The following is a 21283-nucleotide window of genomic DNA, read 5'->3' as shown; positions in this document are numbered from 1 at the left end:
AAGGAATCCCTTGGGTGGGCCAGTGACGATAAGGAGATGAAGCTGAGGCCAGCTGGCATGGTGAGCTTATCAAGCTGGCTCATGGGGTGGGTGTTCATAGCGTAGGGAGGAGACACAGACAGTGGGTCATCATGTCTCCTGTCGAGGTGTCTAGAGAATTTGTGAGCCAAGCCTGAGTGGCTCCACAGGTGACTCTGGATGAATCACAGTCCTGCTTTTAAATTGAGATATGGCAATTCTGTATGAATTAAATGGCACACAGTTATTAATTTGATATTATATGTAAGTCAATGCTACAATGCTATGAAGAATTCCTCTACTTAAAAGCCTTAATGTATGGTTGGAGAAGCAAGAAAAAATATTAAGATACTAATTCAAGGTATAGGACTGTATTAGTCCATTCTCACACTGCTTTAGAAAACTCTCTGAAACTGGGTATTTTATGAAGAAAAAAGATTTAATTGACTCACAGTTCCACAGGCTGTATAGAAAGCATGCTTTGGGAGGCCTCAGGAAGCTTACAATCAAGGGTGAAGGGGAAGCAAGCACCTTCTTTACATGGTGGAGGGAAAAAGAGAGAGTGAAGGGGGAAGTGCTTCACACTTTTAAACAACTAGATCTTGGGAGAACTCCCCTACTATCACAAGAACAGCAAGCGGGAAATCCGCCTCTGTGATCCAGTCACCTCCCACCAGGTCCCTCCCCCAACACTGAAAATTATAATTTGACATGAGATTTGGGTTGGGACACAGAGCCAAACCATTTCAATGACCAATACCATTTGCTCCGTGAGGGGTAGAATTGGAGTGATTAAGAGAGACAAGAGAGAGCTTGAGCTATGTCTGCGTGGATTGGCAGGACACACTTTGGGCAGAGGGAAAGGTATGAGCAAAGGAAAAAGGCAGAAGTGTTTATAGCATTGAGGGCACCATTGGTAGATGAAAGTGCCAGGGACAGAGGATTTGACCAGAATGTTGTGGTGCTGAGATTGGAGATACAACACTGGAATCTAGAGAAGACGGCCTGGAATGGCAGGCACATGGTGTGCCTGTGCCTGAAATCATCCAGCAGTTTTCACACATTTTGGTCTTAGAATCTATTCATATTTATTGTGTAAGAGATTAAAACTGAGAAATTTTAAAGTCATTTATTTTAAAATGACAGCAATATACTCATTATGTGTAAATATAACGTTATTTTTAAAAAACACTTTCTAAAACGAACACTTTTATGAGAAGAGTGGCATTGGTTTTATTTTAATTTTTGAATATCTCTTTAATGTCTGGTTTAATACATGGTATATAGATTCTACTTTTTATTTATGTATTTAATTGATTTTTTAAAGAGACAGCATTTTGCTCATTTGTCAGGCTATAATGTAGTGATGCAATCATAGCTTACTGCAGCCTTGAACACATGAGTTCAAGCCATACTCCTGCCTCAGCCTCCTGAATAGCTTGGACTACAGGCATGCTCCATCATGCCCACATAATTAAAAATTTTTTTTTTTGTAAAAGTGGAGTTTCTTTGTGTTGCCCAGGCTGGTCTTGAGCTCCAGGCTTCAAGAGATCCTCCCGCCTCAAAGTGCTGGGATTACAGTCATGAGACACTGTGCCCAACTGATTCTCTTAATTAATTAACTTTTTTTCCATCTTTATTAAGGCTTGATTGACAAATAAACATTGTATATATTTAAGATATACAATGTGATATTTTGATATACATATAATGATATGTATTTCCTCAGTTGAGCTAATTAACCCATCCATTACCTCACATATTTACCTTTTTTTGATGAAAACACTTAAAATCTAGTCTCTTAGCAATTTCAAGTATACAATACATTATTGTTAACTAGAGTTATTATGCTGTGGATTAGGTCCACAGAAATTACCCATCTTATAACTGAAAGTTGGTACTCTTTAATCAAAATCCCCCATTTCTCTCACACCCTGGCCCCTGGCAAGCACAATTCTACAATTTGCTTTTCTGAGTTTGACTTTTTCAGATTCCACATATAAGTGAGATCAGGCAGTACTTGTCTGAGTCTGGGTTCTCATGTCTGCATCTGAATTCAGTCTACTGCAGTATTATCAGTCATTTAGCCTCTGCTAAGTTCTATACACTCATGAAAGAATGAGAGTGAAGTAGAAAAACAGCATTATTATGAAAACAACATTATTTTCATATTATTATGCAAATAGTTTTGACCTCTGAAACCCTCTAAAAGGGTTTCAATGTCTCTTAGATCCCTGGATCACACTCAGCAGGAGTGAGATAGAGAAATCCTTGAAGGCTTTTCAATGGCAAATGATGATCAAAGGCATGTTTTACAACTCCTCATAGCTTTGGTGTATAGAATATGCTGGATGAAGTAACTTGCAACTGCCTGGGCAAGAGCTGAAGAGGGCCTTTAGCTGTGGTGAGAAATTAGGAGTAAAGATTCTTGTGAGAAAGAGAAATTAGAAATGAAAATCCTTGTGGGAAAGAGAAGTTAGAAATGAAGATTCAACAGCACTTGATGTCTGTTCAAATGTGAGGAGCAAAAGTTATTATACCTTGGCAATTGGGAGGAGAATGGTTTTAAATTAGGAAAAGGCACAGAAAATGTCCGTAGTGGGAAATGTGATGAACTTGTTTATAGGTGTCTCTAGTTTGAGATAATGTAGAAGCATGTGTAGGTGGTTAGTAGAGATGTGGAACTAGAATCAGGAAGAAATTGGAGTTAAAGGTTTGGATTTTGGAGACATCCATGCGTGGGGATAGTTGAACTCACAAATGTTAAAATGTACAAAGTAAATTATATTGATTGGGAAGACTAGAAGATTTAGCACAAATACAGGAGTCAGTATTTGGAATTTTTCCCTTAGGTGCCTGACTACTGCTTTCTTTATCAGGCATTTAACATTTAGGCAGTGTTACCTTAAGTCACCTCAACTACTGACCAGGAATCACAGGTTATTTATGTCTAACTTTTAAATTAGTACTATTTTTAATTTACAAGTTGTAATTATATTACACATATTAAGTGTAGTATGATGTTTTGATAAATGTATACAACGTGGAATATTAAATCAAGCTATTAACATATCCATCACTTACTTAACATTTTTGTGATGATACAGTTGAAATGTACTCTTAGTTATTTTGAAATATACTATACATTATTACTGATTATAGTCACCCTGATGTGCAGATCTGAAAAATTCCTTCTGTCTAGCCAAAATTTTGTACCTTTTGACCACCAACTTCCCATTCTCTTGCTTTTCCCCGCCCTGGTGACTATTGTTGTACTCCTTGCTATGAATTCAACTTTTAAAAGATTCCACAACTAGTGAGATCATGCAGTATTTGTCTTTCTGTGCCTAGCTTATTTACTTGGCATAATGTCTTCCAGATCCATCCGTGTTGTCCCAAATGACAGAATTTTATTCTTTTTTTGAAGTGGAATAGTATTCCATCACATATATATACCACATTTTCTTTATCCATTCATCTGTTGATAGATATATAGGTTGAGTTCACATTTTGGGTATCGTGAATAGTGCTGTAATGAACATGAGAGTGCAGATATCCCTTTGACATACTGATTTCAATTTCTTTTGACATATTCCTAGACAGAAGTGGGTATTGCTGGATCATTCTGTTCATTGTTGGGGGAACCTCCATACCATTTTCCACGACATCTTACTAGTTTACATTTCTACCAACAGTGCGTCTGCAAGGATTTCCTTTTCTCCTCTTCTTCAACACTTATTTTTTTATAAGATGTATTTTAGTAGGTGTGAGGTGATAGCTTATTTTGGTTTTAATTTTTATTTTCCTAATGATTAGTGATCAACATTTTTTTCATGAACCTGTTGGCCATATATAAGATAGCTTTTAAGAAGTGTCTTTTCAGGTCCTTAGCCTATTTTTTTTTTTTTTTTTTGAGACAGAGTCTTGCTCTGTCGCCCAGGCTAGAGTGCAGTGGTGCAGTCTCGGCTCACTGCAACCTCTGCCTCCCGGGTTCAAGTGATTCTTCTGCCTCAGCCTCCCGAGTAGCCAGGATTACAGGCATCTGCCACCATGCCCAGCTAATTTCACCATCTTGGCCAGGCTGGTCTCAAACTCCTGACCTCATGATCCACCTGCCTCAGCCTCCCAAAGTGCTGGGATTACAGACGTGAGCCCCTGGGCCTGGCCTAGCCTATTTTTTAATTGGGTTGTTTACTTGCTATTGAGTTATTTGAGTTCCTTATATAGTTTGGATATTAACCATTTATCAGATAGCTGTATGGTTTTAAAATGTTTTTTCCCATTCTTTGGGTTGTCCCTTCATTTTGTGAATTGTTTCCTTTGCTGTGCAGAAGCCTTTTAGTTTGATGCAATCCCATTTGTCAGTTTTTGCTTTTGTCACCCGAACTTCTGGAATCAATAAAAAAATCCTTGCCCAGATTAATGTCATGGAGATATTCCCCTGTTTTCATTGAGTAGTTTATAACTTGAGGTCTTTAATTTATTTTGAGTTGATTTATGTATTTGGTGGGAAATATGGGTCTAATTTCATTCTTCCACATGTGGATATCCAGTTTTCTCAACACCATTTATTGGATAGACTCTCTTTCTTCATTGTATGTTCTTGACACCTTTGTCAAAAATCAATTGGTTGTAAATGTGTGAGTTAATATCTGGGATTTTTATCCTATCCCATTTGATCAGTCACTCTGTTTTTATGCCAGTACCAAGATGTTTTGATCGTAATTGCTTTATATTTTGAAGTCAGGTAGTGTGATGCATCCAGCCTTGTTCTTTTTGCTTGAGATTGTTTTGGCTATTCAGAGTGTTTTGTGGTTTCACATGAATTTAAATTTTTTTTATTTCTGTAAAAATAGAAAAATGATACCAGAATTTTGATAAGGACTGCATTGAATCTGTAGATCACTTTGGGTAGCATGGAACATTTTAACAATATTCATTCATTCAATTAATGAATGTGGGATATCTTTTTATTTATTTGTGTTTTTTTCTATTTCTTTCATCGGTGTTGTACAGTTTTCAGTATACGAGTCTTTTGTCGTTTTAGTTAAATTTACTCCAAAATATTTTTTTTTATTGCTGTTGTAAATAGGCTTGTTTTCTTAACTTTTTTGGATAGCTAGTTATTAGTGTATAGAAATGATACAGATTTTTGTATGTTGATTTTGTATCCTGCGACTTTACTGACTTCAGTTATCAGTTCTAAGAGTTTGTTTTAATGCAAACTTTAGGGTTTTCAATATATAAAACATGTTGTCAGCAAACAGAGACAATTTAATTTCTTCCATTCCTATTTAGGTATGTCTTATTTCTTTCTCTTGCTTAATTGCTTTGGCTGGAACTTTCAGAACTATGTTGAAAGGAAGTGACAATAGTGAGCATCTTTGTCTTGGCCAGGATCTTGGAGAAAACCTTTTTCAACTTTTCACCATTGAGTATAATGTTGGTTACTTGTTTGTTATATGTGACTTTTATTGTGTTGAAGTATATTTCCTCTATACCTATTATTTTGAGAGCTTTTATCATGAAAGAATGTTGTTTTTTTTCAAATACTTATTTTGCATCGATTTAGATGATTATTTGGTTTTTATTCTTTATTTTCTTAGTGTGGTGAATCACATTTATTGATCTGCATATATTGAACCATCCATAAATTCCAAGAATAAATCCTACTTGATCATGGTGAATGATTCTTTTATTGCATTGTTGAATTCAATTTGCTATTGTCTTACTAGGGATTTTTGCATCTTTGTTCATCAGAGATATTGGCCTGTAATTTCTCTTTTTCTTATAGTGTCTTTGGCCTTTATATTAGGATAGTGCTGGCCTTGTAAAATGAATTTGGAACTATCCTCTGTTCTTCAATTTTTTGGAGTAATTTAAGAAGGATTGGTATTTGCTCTTTAAATGTTTGGTAGAATTCAGCCATGAAGGCATCAGGTTCTGGGACTTTCTTTGATATGAGTCTTTTTATGACTGTTTTAATTTCCTTACTCATTATTGATCTGCTTAAGTTTTCTATCTCTTCACGATTCAGTCTTAGTAGGTGCTATGTGTCTAGACATTCATTTTTTCAAGGTTATCCAGTTTTTGGCACATAACTGTGGTAGTTTCTCTTGATCCTTTGTATTTCTGTATTTCTGTGGTATCTGTTGTAATGTCTCCACTTTTATTTCTGATTTTGTTTGAATCTGCACTTTTTTTCTTAGTTGATGTAGCTAAGGGTTTGTCAACTTTTTCTTTTAAAAAAAACAATTCTTAGTTTTATTTATTTTTTTCTATTGTTTTTCTAGTCTTTCTTTTATTTATTTTTGCTCTTTGTTATTTGCTTCCTTCTGTTAACTTTGGGCTTAGTTTGTTCTTTTTCTGTTTCCTTTAGTTGTAATATTAGACCGTTTATTTGATATTTTATTTCTTTTTCAATACAGGTGTTTATTGCTGTAAATTTTCCTTTTCAGACTGTTTTTGCTGCATACCATACATTTTAGTATATTATTTTTATTTTTGTCATAAGGTATCTTTTTATTTCTTCTGCAAGTCACTTGTTGTTTAGAGTATATTTAATTTCTACATATGTGTGAATTTCCCAAGATTTCTTCTGTTATTGATTTGTAGCTTAATGCCCTTATGATCAGAAAACATACTTGCTATGCTTTCAGTGCTCTTAAATTTGTTAAGACTTGTTTTGTGGCCTAACCTACAGTCTATCCTGAAGAATGTTCTGTTTGCTTGAGAAGAAAGTATATTCTATTGCTGTTGGATAGAAGATTTTGTTTATGTCTGTTAGGTCTATTTGGTCTACAGTGTAATTTAAGTCCAGTGTTTTCTTATTGATGTGCTGTCTAGATAGTTTATTGTTGAAAGTGGGATACTGGGGTCCCCTACTATTATTGTATTGCAGTCTATATCTCCCTTCAGATCATTTAATAATTGCTTTATTATTTAGGTGCTCCAATGTTGGGTGTATGTATATTTATAATTGCTATGTCTTCTTGATGAATTTACCCTTTTGTTATTATATAATGGTCTTCTTTGTCCCTTTTTATAGTTTTTTACTTAAAGTCTATTTTACCTGATGTAAGTATAGCTACCCTTCTGTTTTGACTTACATTTGCAAGGAATACCTTTTTCCATTCCTTCATTTTCACTTTGTGTGTGTCGTTTTTGGTAAACAGTCTCTCGTAGGCAGCATATGATTGGATCTTTTTTTTTTTAAAATACATTCAGCCATTCTGTGTCTTTTGATGAATTTAATCAGTTTCATTCAGGATAATTATTAATAGGAACAGACTTGCTACTGCCCTTTCATTATTTGTTTTCTGTTTGTTTTGTAGATCTTTTGTTTCTTTCTTCTTCTCTTGCTGTTTTCCTTTGTGGCTTGATGGTTTCCTATGGTGGTCTGCTTTGAATCCTTTCTTTTTATAGTTTTTGCTTCCACTGTAGTTTTCTGCTTTGTGGTTACAATGAGGCTTACATAAAACATCTTGTACTCAAAAGCAGCTATTTTAAGTTGATAAAAAATTAACTTCATAGCAAACAAAAACTATATTTTTATGTTCTCGCCCCTAAAACTTTTATGATTTTGATCTCAGAATTTTTTTTTGTAATTTGTATTTCTTAACAATGTATTATAGCTAGTTATTTTTAATAGTTTTGTCTCAGAGTAGAGATAAATTTGCTTTATATAATCACCTTACATTATTAGAATATCCTGAACATGACTATATTACTTATACCATTCAGTTTTTTTTTAATTTTCTCATGTTTTATGTTATTAGTTATCAGACTTTCATTTAAGCTTAAATAACTCTCTTTAGCAATTCTATAGAGCAGGCTGAGTGGTAACAAACTCTCTTAGCCTTTGTCTGGGAAAAATTTAATTCTCTCTTGTTTCTGAAGGACCGCTTTCCTGAGTAAAGTATTCTTGGTGGAAGTTTTTTTTTCCCCTCCTTCATAACTTTGAGTTTATTATTCTACTCTTTCATGGTCTGTGGGGTTTCTGCTGAGAAATTTGCTAATTAGCCATATTGAGACTCCTTTGAATGTGACTATATTCTCTATCTCTTGCTGCTTTCAGTATTCTTTCTTAGTATTTAATTTTTGTTTGGGTAAACTCTTCATTGAGTTGAATTTGGTTGGAGAACTTTGAGCTTCCAATTTCTAGATAGTGTTGTCTTTCCCCAGATTTGGGTATTTTTCAGCCATTATTTTTAAAAATAGTGATTCTCAGTATTTTTTCTTTCTCTTCTTTGGGAACTCCTGTTATGTACAGCTTAGTTCTCTTGATTGTGTCACACAATTCCTATAGGCCTTCTCTATTCTTTTTCATTCTTTTTTATTTTTTCTTCTTTGACTGGATAACTTCAAGTATCCTATCTTTTAATTCACTAATTTTCTTTCTTCTGCTTGATCAAGTCTGCTGTTGAAATTTTCTACTGAATTTTTAAAATAGTCATTGTATTCCTTATCTCTAGCAGTTCTGTTTGTTTTTTTGTTTGTTTTTATTTCTTTGTCAAATTTCTTATTTTGTTAATGAATTGTTTTCCAAATTGCATTTACTTTTTCATCTGTATTTTCTTATAGTTCCCTGAACTTCAAGAGAATTATTCTGAATTTTTTGTCATTCATTTTACAGATCTCCATTTCTTCAAGATCCATTATTGGAACTTTATTAGTTTCTTTTGGTCATATTTCCCTGATTTTTAAAAAATCCTTATGTTGGCATCTGCACATGTGAGGAAACAGCCACCGTTTTCAGGCTTTTCTAGCATTCTGTGGTGGTGATAGAACTTCACTGTTTAGTCTAGCTTGGGATTCTGGTTGGGTTAGTTGGTAGTGACCCCAGACAAGTAGACTTTGTTACCATGTTTTGTATTTGGGCTGGGCTGTTACCTGTGACCTGGGATCAAATGGAAGTGCTGGCTGTGCTCTGAGATCCAGTGAGATCTCTGGTTGGGGTCTTCAGTAAGTCAGAGCTGTTGCCTGGGCTTAGTAACTGCCTCTGATCAGACAGTGTTGTAGATTGTCTTCTCTGGCTGGCTAGTACTGTGTTTTGGGATCTATATCTGTGCAGGGCCACCTACTTGGCTGGGAGGCTGGGTGAGGTGTCTAGATTGCTACTTAACTACTCAGGATAGGCGGGACCACAGGCTATGCTGCATAGATATGCATGGAAATGGGCTTGCCTCCCATACTAGGGTATCCTTAAGCAGAGCACTGAGGTTTGGTTCAGTAGCTGTTTAGCTGCTGGAGTTGAGCAGAGTCAGATGCTTCCCTCAGAAGACATTCACATACATGCACATGACCCCTGGCCTGGCAAGGGCTTAAGGAGAGCCCCAGGATTTGGTTGGATTGATGCTCACTAGCTGAGTCTGGGGAGGACTAGATTCACATAATTGCTGACTGCCTTTAACCTCTTGCTTGGAGCGAAGTTAAGGAAAGCACTGGGGCTTGGCTAAGTCACAGCTCTGCAGCTGGGTCTGAGTAGGGTCAGATGATCTCTTTGGATAGTCAGTGGGTCTGGGAAGGGTCAGAGGGTCCCTTTGTGGATAATGCTGACCTGCCCTTGCTTCTTGGCCTGGAAGTGGCTGTGAAGGAGACCACCAGGGCTTGGCTAGGTCACAGCTCTGTAGCTGCATCTAGGTGGGGTCAGATGCTTCCTCTGTGAATGATCACAAATGCACCCCTGCCTTCTGGCCTGAGAAAAGACTAAAGAGTACACTAGAGCTTGGTTGGGTTGCAGCTCAATCACTAGGCTTGGGTGGAGCTAGATGTTCACTCAGCAGATAATTATCAACATGCCGCTATCTCCTGGCCTGGGGAAGTTTTAAGGAGAGCAGGAAGGTTGGGTGTGGAAGCTGGCCAGGGATTTTGGCCTGGGAGGCCTGTCAGCTGTGCTTCATGTAGAGCAACACTGTTGGGTATCCTTTCTGGTGGTGTGCCTCTACTGGCCACAAGGCAGAGCCACCACCAAGATCTGCTAGTCCGCCACTGTGAGCCCTACCCCTGTTGGTTGTTTCTAAGTGACCTCAGGTGGTCTAGCCCTGTTGATAGCTAGTGTTTCCAGTGGGGCAAGACAAGGGAGTGTTACCTGTGAATGGGCCCAGAATGTTGGGGAAGCTGAATGTCTGCCTCCAACTCAAATCTTTCTTCCCTCTGTAAAAACCCACAGTTCCTGGGGAATCTCTTGTGTGCCAGATTGTGCTGGCTTGGGGGAGGGGCAACATAGTCAAAGAGAAACTGTTCCTCTTACACTTCAAGTGTAGCTGTTCTTTGTCTGTGGTCCAAGGGGTTGTTTCAGCCTCACTCCCATGTTCTGGGATATTCATCAAGGCATTCTTGTCTCTGAATAGTTGCAAACTGGATTTCTGTAGAAAACGGTAGAGCCAGAGAATTCCTATTCCACCATCTTGCTGATGTCGTTCTATTTACCTTTCACTTTTTATAGATTGTTTCTCACATTGTACTTTGTTTCCATGTTTTCTACTCCTTCCTCCTCAACCCTGTGGAATGCCCATACCACATTCTCCCAGTCCCCAGCCACCTCCTACCTGGACTATTACATCACTTCCTGGCCTCCACACTACCTTTACTTTGCCATCAGAGTCCTCTGCCTGTCTCTGTTCTGCTCATTCTTTCTTTAACTTCTGTTTACATTGTCAACACTTTGACTAGTCATAAATCTGTTATTATCCTAAGATATACAACTTGAGTGACTTATCATTCATTCAACAAGTGATTTGTTGAGTAAATTATGTATCTTTCATCATATATTTGTTTAGTTTTTGTCTACTTGTCCTTTACTTTTTTGCCTTTATTATATTTGCTTTTCTTATTCCTCAAGTATTCGAGAGGACTAACTATGTCTCCTTGAGTCACTTATTATTATTCAAAATAGTTGCCTAAGGAATGTTTTTAAGGATGATGAGTGCTGCCTGAAGGGCCATTAATTAAAGTTATAGAATTCTCTTTAAAGATTTAAAAAATATATAATAGGCATACTTTCTAAAATAATTTGCAAAAAATTCTGCCAGAGGCTTGTTAAAGGACCCATTGTGAGGTCTCTTTATTTCTTTTGTTTCTGTGACTTGAGGCTGTAGAAGTATGAAAAAATTGTAGGTAATTATTTAGAATGGCTTATTATAGATCTCCTGAAAGCTGAAATTATGCATTAAATAATGTTCAAGGGCTTTCTTATTTTGAATGTGTCAAATATTTTATTAAAAGTATTAGATTGGAGCTGTAACTATGAGGATCACATATTTATTCTGGTTAATGACTTGACAGATTATTGGGTGGTGACTGAATTCTTTAAATGGAAGAAGAAGAATGAATATGACAAAGCCTACAAGGACATATAAACTTATCTTCCCTTTCACCCTTTTCTCCTTTAGTAGTTAATAGATATTTTTAAGTGCAATTATGTGCCAAGCACATTGGTAGACCCTGGGGAAACAAGGGTAAGCAAAACTACATATAAACCCTGCCCTGAAGAAGTTTTACATGTACCAGGGAAGAGAGATATTATGTATAATCATACATATACGTTTCTAGTTATAAATGGATAACTGCTATGAAAGAATAGAATACTTTCATACTACAAAATGAAAGGACTTTCCCTGGTCTAAGAGATGCCCAGAAAACTTACTAAGGAAGAATCATTTAATTGATAATTATGTGTTGAGTAGGAGTTGAAGAGCAGAGTTGATGATGGATCAGGCTCTAGGCAAAGAGAGGTCAGGTGGTGGTGGTGAGCATGTGCTTTTAGGGAACTAGAAAGGGACCAATGTGGCCCAAATACAGACAGTAAGGGAACAGTGATACTGGGTTTAACTGAAGATGTAATCAGATAGGTACTTAAAGGATTATGGTCTTTATCCTAAGAGTATTGGGATGCCTTTCTTGAGGAGGTGATGGGGAGGTGGAGATAGAGAGATGGACAGAGAGAAAGAGAGCATATGTGTGTGTGCGCACGGGTGTGCATGCATGTGTGGCTGCCATGAAGGAAAAACTTAAATGTTAGAAGAGAAGATGTCTGAGAAAGAGCTGGAGGCACATTCTTTAGAGATGTTGAATGATGAAGCTTGGAAAGCGGTAGGTGATGCAGGTTAGAGGAGTTACTTGTAGTCTCACAAGTAAAACCACAGCTGTTGGTGATAGATTAGATACGGAGGGAGACAAGAAAGAGGATGTCAAAGATGAGCCCTAATTTCTGCAACTGGTGGGTGAATGGTAGTACTGTAACTATTGTGGCGGTGATTACTTGGGAGAGGACCAGGCTTTCAGAGGCAGAGAAAATGAGTTTGGTTGGAATATGTTAAGTTTGCCATTCACATGCAGAGTAAGCACTACCGATTATAGAGTTTAGAGGAGGGTCTTGGTTTGCTGATATACATTGGAAGTCCTTAAGTACAGAAGGTCATTTTACTACAGGCAGAGATTATCTTGGTTGAGACTAATGAATCAGCTCATTTTAAACTTCAGAGATGTTGAGATGCCCCTGAATTAATTATTTTACTCAGTGTCTCCAGTTTTATAAAACTTTATGAAAAATATATGACCATTTAAAATGCAAGTTTATTGATAACCTTTCTTTTGACTGCGTGAACTTTTTATGCAATGTTTGCTAAAGTGTGGTAGTACTTAAGTCCATTACTATAAATAAGCATGATCAGTAGTTCTTGATATATAAGAGTAAGGATATGGGGCTTCCCATTGTAACCTATGGGCTAAAATTGTAGAAGAGGCTCATACTTTCTTATTCTTGGTGCTATTTTAATATCTAACCAATCTCATTTGATGTCTTTTTTTTTTTTTTTTTTGAGGTGGAGTCTTGGTGTGTTGCCCAGGCTGGAGTGCAGTGCGTGATCTCGGCTCACTGCAAGCTTCGCCCCCTGGGGTCACACCATTCTCCTGCCTCAGCCTCCCAAGTAGCTGGGACTACAGGTGCCCGCCACCATGCCCGGCTAATTTTTTGTATTTTTTAGTAGAGACAGGGTTTCACCATGTTAGCCAGGATGGTCTCGATCTCCTGACCTCGTGATCCTCCCGCCTTGGCCTCCCAAAGTCCTGGGATTACAGGCGTGAGCCACCGCGCCCGGCCTCATTTGATATCTTTATGTTCCAATGTGTTTATCTAAGTACTGGAATTTGTGCATGTATTTCTATGATTTCTCATTTTTTCTCCCTGTTTTATTTAAGTCTGGAAATTATTTAGTATTGTATATAACATAGTAAGCCCCCTTCCTTCTTAACTTGTGTAGATATAAATATGTCCTTTGGCTATTTTTTACTTCTTTTTTAGAAGCAACCCTATTAACTGATATATATATATATGGACAAGATCTCACCCTGTTGCCTAGGGTAGAGTGCAGTAGCATGATCATGGTTTATTGCAACCTTGACCTCCTGGGCTGAAACGATCCTGCCACCTCAGCCTCCCAAGCAGCTTGGACCACAGGTGCTTGCCACCATGCCTGGCTAATTTTTGTTTTTTGTAGAGACAGGCTCCCACTATGTTGCCGGGTCTCGAACTCCTGGGCTCAAGCAATCTTCCTGCTTTGGCCTCCCAAAGTGCTAGGATTACAGGTGTGAGCCACTGCACCCAGCCTTGCTTTGAACTATCAAAAGTATGGTTTCCTGATAACATTTCAAAAACATTTGAAGAATATACTTTAAGAGTCATAAATTTGTTCATATCCTTTGGCCTAATTAATTAACTTGAAGAATTTATCAAGTGAAGATAATTAACATGAAGAATTCCGTCTCTACTTAATATTTAATAATTAAATATACAATAACAAATATCAAATGTAGGGAAATTATTAAATATATTTTGATCAACCGTATATATTATCTATGCACTGAAATTATAGACTTGAAATCTGTGTAGAAACACAGAAAACTGTAATAGTATAGACATGGTGTAATATTGTTAATTAAGAGTTTTTTGTATTTATACTGTTTATAGCTGTGTCAATTATGAATTCATATGAATGGCAACTAGAAAGGAAAATGAAACATTTCATGATGGGATTATGAGTATGTTTCACTTTTTAAAATATCCTACTATGCTATCTAATAAATATTAAGATGAATATAAAAGAGTTTAAAATTAGTTTCGGTTTTAGCAGTCAGTAATTTCTTTTTTATTAAATGGGTATGGATACCTCATCAAGCTGGCTTGATCATTCTAAAGCACTTAAAAAATTATTATTTACATCCAGTTATTTCAGATATTGAAGTATATTTTGTTACCTCAGAAATCACAATGGAACTTTGAGATTTTGGAAGATTTTGCTTTGGAACCGATGCAGGGAGTGTGGGAGGTGACAGTTTACATCTCACTCAAGTTGTTTTTTCTTTCCTTCCTGCAGCCCACATACTTCTTATTGGCCAAGATATGTCTGCTCTTTACTGCTGGAATTCAGAGCTTAATCAATTCTCTTTTGTTCTGGAAGTACCTTCTGCTTATGATGTGGCTTCTGTCACAGTAAAGTCCCCTAATTCAAGCAAGAATTTAATAGCTCTAGTGGGAGCTCATTCACATATATATGAGCTAGCTTACATTTCCAGCCATTCTGATTTTATTCCTAGGTAGGTTCAACATTTTATGCTAAGTATCTTTATGCTCACTGTAATTTTGTATGACAGCTCATTGCCAAGTCTTTATTTAGTGACTGAAAAATATATAAAATATAAGAGCTATTTATCAGCCTGAAATTTGGTTATTATCCATATTTCTAATATCTATTCTACCAAGTTAATCAGTATTACATGAATATTTTGGATTAAAATTTTAGTTATGAAATGTGGTTCTTCCAAACCTTTAATATCAATTAATGTAATGAGTAGTCTACTATGTGTATATCTTAAATTTGTTGTAGTTGACTTATTCTGTATATGCTTCTTATGGTAGTTCAGGTGAACTGATATTTGAACCTGGTGACAGAGAAGCTACAATAGCAGTAAATATCCTTGATGATACAGTTCCAGAAAAAGAAGAATCCTTCAAAGTTCAACTTAAAAATCCCAAAGGAGGAGCAGAGATTGGCATTAATGATTCTGTAACAATAACCATTCTGTCTAATGATGATGCCTATGGAATTGTTGCATTTGCTCAGGTAATGATACTGATGACCCCACACTTGCACTGCAAAGTGTTTTATTTATTGTATTTGTGTATTAGCTATTATTAGCACTCAGCAAATCATAGCTTGAGTATCATCAGCCTCTCTCCCTTCCCTTTCCCCTGCCTCCCTTTTATGTGCATTCTAAGATGAATTCTACTGACATTTTGCAATTTATAGTCTTACACACTGGACTCTGAGTCAACTTGTCCTAATCGTTTTGTTATTTTCAGATTCCTTTTATAGGATTGACTTTGAAATGTTACAAGTTGATCTTGGTCTAAAAGTTTGGCTCTGCTGTTAGCTCTGTTACCAGAGAGAAAGGATGAAATAGATGCTAAATACAATATATACTGTGTGATATACATATCACATACAAATATATTACTCTCCTGTTATGCTTTGTTACTTCTATGGAGAGGGGAAGAGAATGAGAGGTGGGGTAGGGGGAGGGTGGAGGAGAGAGAGAGGGTTGTAATTATATGTATGTTGGACATGTAGATGTCTTTTCCTGAGGAAAGAGAACCATGCAAATCCTAAGTCACTCCCGTGCCCAGACTTCATATTTCTTTATCAGCAAGCAAAAGGACATCTATTAGTTGCATCATTTAGTCCTTTTGGCAAAGTGAATCTTACTTCTTAATTTGAGTTATAGCTGCAGCTATCATGTATCTTTCTCTGAAATGTTTTTCATATGAGGAAAACCTAACCCAAATTTGCCTACACACCAAGATCATGTCCTCAGAGAAGGTGAGCTTCAGGGTTAGTTGGATGACTCTACCATGTCATTTTGGCTTAGATTGTTTCCATCTCTCTACTTTGCCATCACAAAATTGACTTTCATTTGGTTGTTTGAAAGCTGATGTTATTGTTAAGGTTACTATGTTCCCGTTCACGTTCATTTGGGGCAGAGAGCGATATTTTATGAGATTCTCAAAGTAAAGAAGATATTTCCCAAAAGACTCTAGAAAATGGCTTATGTCTCATTGTCCAGAACTGGGTAACAAGCCCACTCACTCATTCGTTCATTAATTCATGCAGCAGTTATTTAACAAACGCTTGTTATGTACCAGATACTGTTTCAGATGCTAGAGTCATGTTAGAAAATAAAACGGTAAAATTCTTTATTTTCATGGTCCTTAAATTCTAGAGAGGGCAAGGGGAGAAAGACAGTAAACACAGACATAAGAAAATATGTACTATATCTGATGGTGATGAGTGTACTATGAAGAAATGTTAGGCAAGGAAGGCAGATGGAGAATGCAAGGGAGGGGAGTGGAGGTTGTATGTGGGGAAATCTAAAATAAGATGATCAGTAAGGGCTGTTTGGAGGAAATGACAGAAGGACAAAGACCGGTGGGGGATGAGGGTGTGAGCTATGTAATATCTGGGGTAGGAACATGTAAAGCAGAAGGACCCATCAGCAAGAGCAAAGGCCCTGCGGTGCAGCCCTGCCCATCTGGAGCAACAAGGAGGCCACTGTGGCTGATGTCTGCATGTGATAGAGGATGAGGTTCAACAGGTGCAGGGCCAGGGCTCTGTGTCAGGGATCCCCATGACTACCCACAGTTTCGATGAGTCACTAAGAGGACTCACAGGACCTAGCATTTAGTCATACCCATGGCTATGATTTATTACAGCAAAGAATACAAAATAAAATCATTGAAGGGAAAAAGCTCATGGGGTGTAAAGTCCAGAGGAAGCCAGGGCAAGCTTCTAAGATTCCCCCTCCTACCTCCATCCATTGACATAGGACACACTTAATTCCCCAGCATTGAGTTGTCACAACATGTATAAAATGTTGCCAACCTGGGAAGCATACTAGGGACTCAGTGCCCAGGATTTTAACTGGGGTCTGATCATGCAGGCACCCTCTGCCTAGCACATACCAAAATTCTAGACTCTCAGAAAGAAATGAATGTTCAGCATAAACCACAATTATTACGCAGTTTAGGCACTGGGAGCCGCTTAATAATTCCAGAATGATGGGAACTCTCCTGAAATCCAAGTTCCCGGACACCAGCAGAAAGCCGACCTGTGAACAAGCCTTTAAGGATAGCAGTCAGGTCTGCTGTGTGAGCACTTTCCTGCATAAGCCCATTAGCATTGTAATGAATTTGGGCCCTGAGGGAATTAGAGAGCCTTTGAAGGGGAGGAGTAGAAAAGTGAATGATCTGACTCACATTTTAGAAGGAACAACCCTGGCCATTGTATAGAGAATAGATTGTAAGTAGGCAAGGACAGAAATAGACCAGTTAGGAATTATTACAGTAATAAATGATGGAGCTATGGGAAGCATGAATTTGCTGCTCATTGAGATATGGATGACTATAGGAAGAGCAGGTTTAGGGGATAAGATGAGGAGTTTTGGATGTGCTTAAAGTCTTGTGTCTATTGCATGCAAGAGTCAGAAGTTTGCACTGCTACTCAATCTGGTCCATTCCTGGAGCTAAGCATAGATCAGCTTCCTCTGAGGCATCTCTGCCCAGTAGGGATATAATGTGTGCCTCATATGTAAATTTAAGTTTCCTAGCAGCCTACATTTTTTAAAAAGTAGAAAGAAGCAGGTCACTTGATTTTAATATATTTTATTTAACCCAATGTATCTGAAATATTTTTTCAACATATAATCAACATAAAATTATTGAGGAAATAGTTTACATTTTTCATATCTTGTCTTCAAATTTTAGTGCGCATTTTACACTTATAGACTAGCTACACTAACTACATTTCAATTGGTCAATAGCCACATATGGCCAGTGGCTACTGTGAAGGAGAAGGCAACCCTAAGACATGAACTGGATCGTGAGTGGGGAGAGTTAGAAAGAAACAAGAGGACCGCTATTCTTATTAGGTACTCACTTGTTTCTTCACTTTGTTCAGATCTCTGCAAAATGACACCTTACCAGAAAGATCTTCATTGATGGAAAATTGCAGCTCCCCACCATCATTCTCTTTTTATCCTTATAAAAAGTTTCTTCTTTGTGACACTTATAATTGCCTAGTTTGTCTATCATCAAGTTTTTGTGTTTTTTTTTAACTAGAATTGAAGAGTATGAGAGCTGGGATACTGCTGTGTTCACAGCTTTATCTCTGCACCCAGAAAAGTGCCTGGCACACGTTAGGGGCTTAGTATGAACCTGTCATTCTGTGGGAGAGGCAGAACACTTACAAGGCCTTCTCAAGGCCTTATACAAGTCTGTAGGGCAGAGCTGGGCTTCCTGGGGTGAGAACCGACATGCTCTGCTGTGTAGTTCCATCTTCTCGCCCTGTAGCCTTGCAGCAGATGGAGAGCACATGCTGTTCCTCAACTGTTTGAGCATGGTAGATTTCCCTTTATGAAGCTTGTTCCAGAATTGTTCTGGAGACATAAAATTACTGTTATTCAATAATTGCCAATAGATACCGAATTCTTTCAATCTGTTCAGTAGAATTCTTCATTACAGGTCTTTTATGTCTGGACAATCTCATTTCAAAATGAGATATAGTAGATAATGAGAATTTCTTGAATATTTTCTGGCTGCATGAAGTGCTCATTTTATTAACCCTCATTAATGGAGGGCATGGAGCCAGAGAGAGCTGGCTTTTTAAAAGGCATTGACTTTTGTGAATAAATTATGTGCATATTTTAAAATCAAGGCATTTTATTTAGGAATGTTTGATTGCCTGAAGCAAGATTTTATTACTATGTAACATCTGTAACAATGTGTTAAAATGCTGTGTAAAATATTGCTGAAGAATAGGATCGCTACTGAAATTAGCATTCTAAGTAAAAGCTCTCATAAGTTTTAAGAAATTAATGGGGGAATCTCTTTTCAGGTTATATAGTGACCTGAATGGAAAGATTTTCAAAAATCTTTACACTCCATATTCTTGCTTTACTGCATATGGAAAATCCAGGGGTATTGTAAGAAGAGATTCTTTGCAGCATTCATTTTGAGGAACAGTTCATGAAATGGCTGACAAGAGACGTGTATGTTTGGTGAAGAATGTTGTAGTCACACAGAAATAGATAATTAGTTTGGGACAAAAGAAAGAGGCTAGGAAGCATAGATGAGAACAAGAAAGAAAGTAAGGAATTCTATCATAAGGGAAAGGGATATTTCAGGTGGGAAAAAACAGTTGTAAAGGCCATGAGCTAAGGATGAAACACCATCAATGGAGGCAGGAGAGCCCACAGAAACATTTCAGAGGATATGAATTTAAGAATAAGAGACATTTGCCAGTGATCAAGGAGAAAGCTGTAATTCTCATGACATCGTTATGCATGGATGGGGTGTTGGAAACCATATAGGTCAAACTCTTCTTTTACAAATGGGAAACAAAGACCTAGTGGGATTGCCAGAAGTTACACAGGGAAAAAAGGCTTCCCTGCTCTCGTGACTGTATCCTTTTTCTTCTACAAACTTTTTACATGCTATGAATACTTTTACAAAAGTACATGCTTTCTGAGTATTAATGTAATATATGTTCACTGAACAAAATTTGAAAAATATAGAAACAGAAACATAATCCTATAATAATTAACATTTTTGTTTACTTTCACTTAGTCTTTTACTTATTCAAACGTGTGTTTTAAATCATGGTCATTCTATGAGACTGTTTTTTAATTGTCGTTTTCACTTACTATGTCATGTTGCTTAGGACCACAAAGTTTGCAAATCCATAATAACATGAGACAAAAAAAGAAGTCTGATTAGTTAATTTCAGGTAACCCCTTGTGACTTTCTGTGTATTTTTTCAGAATTCATTATATAAGCAAGTGGAAGAAATGGAGCAAGATAGCCTAGTAACCTTGAACGTTGAACGCTTAAAAGGAACATATGGCCGTATAACCATAGCATGGGAAGCTGATGGAAGTATTAGTGATATATTTCCTACCTCAGGAGTGGTATGTAATTTACAAAGTTATAGGAGACACTTTTAAATTATGGTTACTAGTGATGTATGGGACCAAATCCTGCCTTATAGATGAAGTGTTTGAGTTTGACCATGTCAACACTGGATTCCTACTAATCATTGTAGACAGGGATACAATTTAAGGTTAGTTTTCTAGTTGTAGGTATTGTTCTTTTTTAAAAAAATATAAAGCCAAAATTGTCCTTTAAAAAGTCATTCTTTTTGAGTTTCGGTACATTTGTTGGCCACATTGTGGGTGCATTACATTGTTAGAAAGATAAAATCAGCCAAATAGGATCAAAATGTGGTTTCCAGGTTTAGGCACAATGGAAGTAGTAAGTAGGGAACAAGTCTGTGTAAAACAGTCAGACTTATGAAAAAGTAGATCTGAGTTGTGGAGTGATATAGGTTGGGTTTCCTGTAAATAGACTCTGAGATTGAGAGTTGTGGACAGAAGGATTTTAGGGAGATACATCTATGAGGATGTGAGGAAGGTGAGGATGTGCAGAGGGAGAAGTTGATCCACAGGCAATTGCAACTGAGGTTGATTGCAACTGAGTTCAGGAGATGAGCTGGTCCTTAGGAGTTGTTCCCAGTTTAGAGCTGAGCCATTGATATCCCCATTTTAGCAGTCCTTGACTTTAGGCCACCCTCAGGGTTGGGTATAACCTTGAGTGACAATTTGCTGTAGCAAAGGGTGATTCCCAATGAGGAGCACAGAACCTGTTGTTCCTAGCAGCTGAGGGATGGGTACATAAGCCCCAAGAAGGGGTCTGGGCACATGACGAGATTATCCATTACTGGAGAGTAGTATAAAGTTGGAGCTGAGGTTCAAGAATGGAATCAGAATGAGCCAAATAAGTACATGATTAACAACAAGAGGGATCAGAGAGCCTTTTGTTCCTAGCTGGAAGATGGGTTGTCTTCTTGGCTTGCCTTTGGTTTCATAGATTAGTCCGTGTATATTGCCCAAATGCTTCTCTCAAGAGTTCTTCAGAGAAGAACTGTCTCAAAAAAAGGACAGGTATATATCATGGTTCATCATTTCTAGGTTTCTGTATTATTTCAAAAGTGATTGGAGCTTCTGTATACTAAGAATGTTATAGCAAATTCTATTGCATTTAATATTTACTTTAGGTAAGCTACCAAAACTGTAAGTTGTGTCTGTCAGGTTCTATATGTTCTGATTTATATTTCTCCAATTATCATTTATTATATAAACATGATTACAATTATTT

The 21283-nt window shown here is 37.2% G+C and overlaps 1 protein-coding gene across 1 annotated transcript in view; it reads left to right on the top strand.

Moving 5' to 3' along the window:
* The window catches only part of ADGRV1 (adhesion G protein-coupled receptor V1), a 597511-nt gene that overhangs the window by 170488 nt on the left and 405740 nt on the right, over positions 1-21283 (top strand). The window contains exons 51-53 of the mRNA XM_032156840.2: positions 14394-14613; positions 14936-15140; positions 19891-20037. Of these exons, the coding sequence (XP_032012731.1) occupies positions 14394-14613; positions 14936-15140; positions 19891-20037 (572 nt within the window). The remainder of the gene's footprint in view (positions 1-14393; positions 14614-14935; positions 15141-19890; positions 20038-21283) is intronic.

Source organism: Hylobates moloch, unplaced genomic scaffold (genome assembly GCF_009828535.3).
Source record: "Hylobates moloch isolate HMO894 unplaced genomic scaffold, HMol_V3 SCAFFOLD_6, whole genome shotgun sequence".
Classification (NCBI taxonomy): Eukaryota; Metazoa; Chordata; class Mammalia; order Primates; family Hylobatidae; genus Hylobates; species Hylobates moloch.
The sequence above is the reverse complement of the archived record's forward strand: the minus strand, read 5'-3'. Positions and strand labels throughout refer to the sequence as shown.